Raw genomic sequence first — 555 nt, 5'->3', positions numbered from 1 at the left:
GCTCAGGGCTTGTCTCATGCTGGTTTGGGGGTTACTCGGCTCCCCAGGGGCTCTCTTCCACCAGCCAGGTGAAAGAAAACTCCCTGATCTGAGAAACAAGGATCCCACCAAGCCCAGCTCTACACAAAGAGTGAATCTGCACACCAAGGGCTCAGTTATACAATAAATCTGTTGCTTATAATAAATAATCGACGCTGATTATTTCAAGAGAGTGTTAAAAGCTTTATCAGCCACGTTTGCTTCACCCAGCAGCTACTCAGCTCGCTCCAGAGCCCTGCCCTGCAGCGGGCTAACAGCGAACTGAGCCGCCGCTGACCCACCTCTTGCGCTGCTCCAGCTCCCAGTCCAGGCGGGCCAGGGTCTGCTGGTGGGGCTCGGATAGGGTGATGGCAGGCCGGCTGATTTCGGGGGGCGCCTCTTTGTAAAACTCCTCCAGGCTCACCAGTTCGATCTCCTCATGTTTTGACCTGCAAGGACAGCCGGATCAGATCAGGGAAGGGTGGGAAATGCCGCAGCATGGCTGAACTCCGTGAGAGGGTTCCTCCTCCACTGTCT

The 555-nt window shown here is 55.5% G+C and overlaps 1 protein-coding gene across 1 annotated transcript in view; it reads right to left on the bottom strand.

Annotated features, from left to right (window-relative positions):
• THOC5 (THO complex 5) overlaps positions 1–555 on the bottom strand; it is a gene marked incomplete at its 5' end in the record, with an annotated part of 12,903 nt that overhangs the window by 9,757 nt on the left and 2,591 nt on the right. The window contains 1 exon segment of the mRNA XM_010072544.1: positions 321–467. Within this exon segment, the coding sequence (XP_010070846.1) occupies positions 321–467 (147 nt within the window).

Source organism: Pterocles gutturalis, unplaced genomic scaffold (genome assembly GCF_000699245.1).
Source record: "Pterocles gutturalis isolate BGI_N339 unplaced genomic scaffold, ASM69924v1 scaffold16632, whole genome shotgun sequence".
Taxonomy (NCBI): domain Eukaryota; kingdom Metazoa; phylum Chordata; class Aves; order Pterocliformes; family Pteroclidae; genus Pterocles; species Pterocles gutturalis.
The sequence above is the reverse complement of the archived record's forward strand: the minus strand, read 5'-3'. Positions and strand labels throughout refer to the sequence as shown.